The sequence below is a fragment of the Myotis davidii genome, unplaced genomic scaffold (assembly GCF_000327345.1).
Source record: "Myotis davidii unplaced genomic scaffold, ASM32734v1 C64140857, whole genome shotgun sequence".
In the NCBI taxonomy this organism is placed as follows: Eukaryota; Metazoa; Chordata; class Mammalia; order Chiroptera; family Vespertilionidae; genus Myotis; species Myotis davidii.
The window spans coordinates 1-1,653 of NW_006380626.1; the positions used below are offsets into that span (position 1 = coordinate 1).

The 1,653-nt window shown below is 36.7% G+C and overlaps 1 protein-coding gene across 1 annotated transcript; it reads right to left on the reverse strand.

Moving 5' to 3' along the window:
- Window positions 1-330: 330 nt before the first annotated feature.
- LOC102762146 (mediator of RNA polymerase II transcription subunit 1-like) lies at window positions 331-1,530 on the reverse strand. Its single transcript, XM_006777776.2, has 3 exons — window positions 1,395-1,530; window positions 770-894; window positions 331-515 (listed from the first exon to the last, which is right to left on the reverse strand). Exons 1-3 carry the CDS (start codon window positions 1,487-1,489, stop codon window positions 331-333), a joined length of 405 nt encoding a protein of 134 aa, XP_006777839.2. The 5' UTR covers window positions 1,490-1,530.
- Window positions 1,531-1,653: the final 123 nt, after the last annotated feature.

Below are 1,653 nucleotides of genomic sequence, written 5' to 3' on the forward strand. Positions count from 1 at the left end.
CCAACCAACTGAGCCACACCAGCCAGGGCATTCAAGCACTTTCTTCTCTGGATGTATCTGAATAAAGGACCTTTCCAGATTATATGCTTATGGCACTTGAAAAATTAAACAATAAGAATATTTAACACCCACACATATGCTTGTAAAAGTCCAAATACCATAAAGGAACTTTCATCTGAAATTTCAACAATGAAATGTATGTTGTTTCCTGATTTAGAAGCTTATGCTCTTTCTTCAGTATGTTCCAGAGATTTCTGTAATTTCCTGCCTGGCTGAGGAAATAGGATATGATCCAGCAGTCCAATAGAATGTTACTTAACCTCAGTAATCCTATAAAGGAAGATTCTCATTTTGGGTCCAAACATAACCTACAACAGCCCACAGAGTCTTACTTACAGCATAAAATCGCATGTTGTGTTTCAAAGGTATGGGGTCAGGGTCCTTTGACAGCTCAAACTGAGTGATCAGTTCATAGAGGGGTATATAAGTTGGTGGAGTTTCAAACAATGGAATTCCTGGGGGAAGGGGGAAAGGACCAATATAATGATCACAATAAGGTCAAAACGTTGACAGCTCAGTTTTCCTTTCATGACTTCTACTTCATTTGTCCATTTATTCAAAAAGCACTTCAGTACCAAGTACCATAATATCTATACCCATCAATACTTTTTTGAGGCCTACAAGACCAAAAGAGGTCTAAGATAATCTGAATTTGAAGCTTGCTTTTTCATACTTGTAACAAGTTTAGCTACTGATACTTATAACTCACCTGTGCAATTCTGAAGTTTCTGAACAAATGCTCTAGATACTGGGATTGGCTGGGGAAATTTCAAGAAGAAACACGCAGGAAGATCAACACTATTGGCACTGGTGATTGAGGAAAAAGATGGGGTCCTTCAAATAAAAGAAGAGGTAGGGTTGGGTTTTGATTTGATATGAAAATGAAAAATCTAAACGCCCATTCTTAGACATGTCTGCTTCATATAAACACATACTCACAAAGCCTATCAAAACTTTCTTCCCCCAATTCCGAAACATCCTATTTATTAACCCTAAAGTATTTAATCAAACATGTATCGTGAGGCATGTTCTCTAGTTATCGCTCCAACGTAACTCCAAACCAACGTAAGTCCCATGAGAGAAAAAGGAGCAATCATTTAAAAAGAGGAATTAGCACAGTTCTCTTCTTTCTCTCTCAGGACAGAGAATGTGTTCCATGAGCAAACTTCAGAGGAACATTAAAATAAACATTAAAAAAAGAAATTAAATGGAAAAACAAAAAGCCAATCTCTGGAAAGTCAAGTGAGGGAAGAGCCAAGTGAAACTGGCTTAAAACTGGGCTTTATGGTAAAAAATGGACTTTGCTACCCTAGGATTAATTATAGTTAACTTACCATTTGTTATCAACTGGATGTGACCCCATAATTAATGGTGCAATTGGGAGTTTATACATAGCAGATGTTCCTTCAATTGTCACTGATGCATTCATGCCCAAAGATCGAGGAACTGGGAAGAGAAAAGAAAAAGGATATTTTCCAAAGTAACACAAATTATAAGGACCCTAACATTAAGAAAACAAAAAAAAACAGGCTAACTTCTGCATGATTTGTCAGACCTGTTTTGTTTTACAGAGACTGTAATACCTATATAACT

Bases quoted from the DNA above. Each gene is read 5' to 3' on its own strand.
- LOC102762146 (XM_006777776.2), bottom strand. From the start codon at position 1,489: ATGAATGCATCAGTGACAATTGAAGGAACATCTGCTATGTATAAACTC. The intron at 895-1,394 runs GTAAGTTAACTA...TTTTATTTGAAG, and splicing joins CATCCAGTTGATAACAAATG to GACCCCATCTTTTTCCTCAA. The intron at 516-769 runs GTGAGTTATAAG...CCCTTCCCCCAG, and splicing joins GAAACTTCAGAATTGCACAG to GAATTCCATTGTTTGAAACT.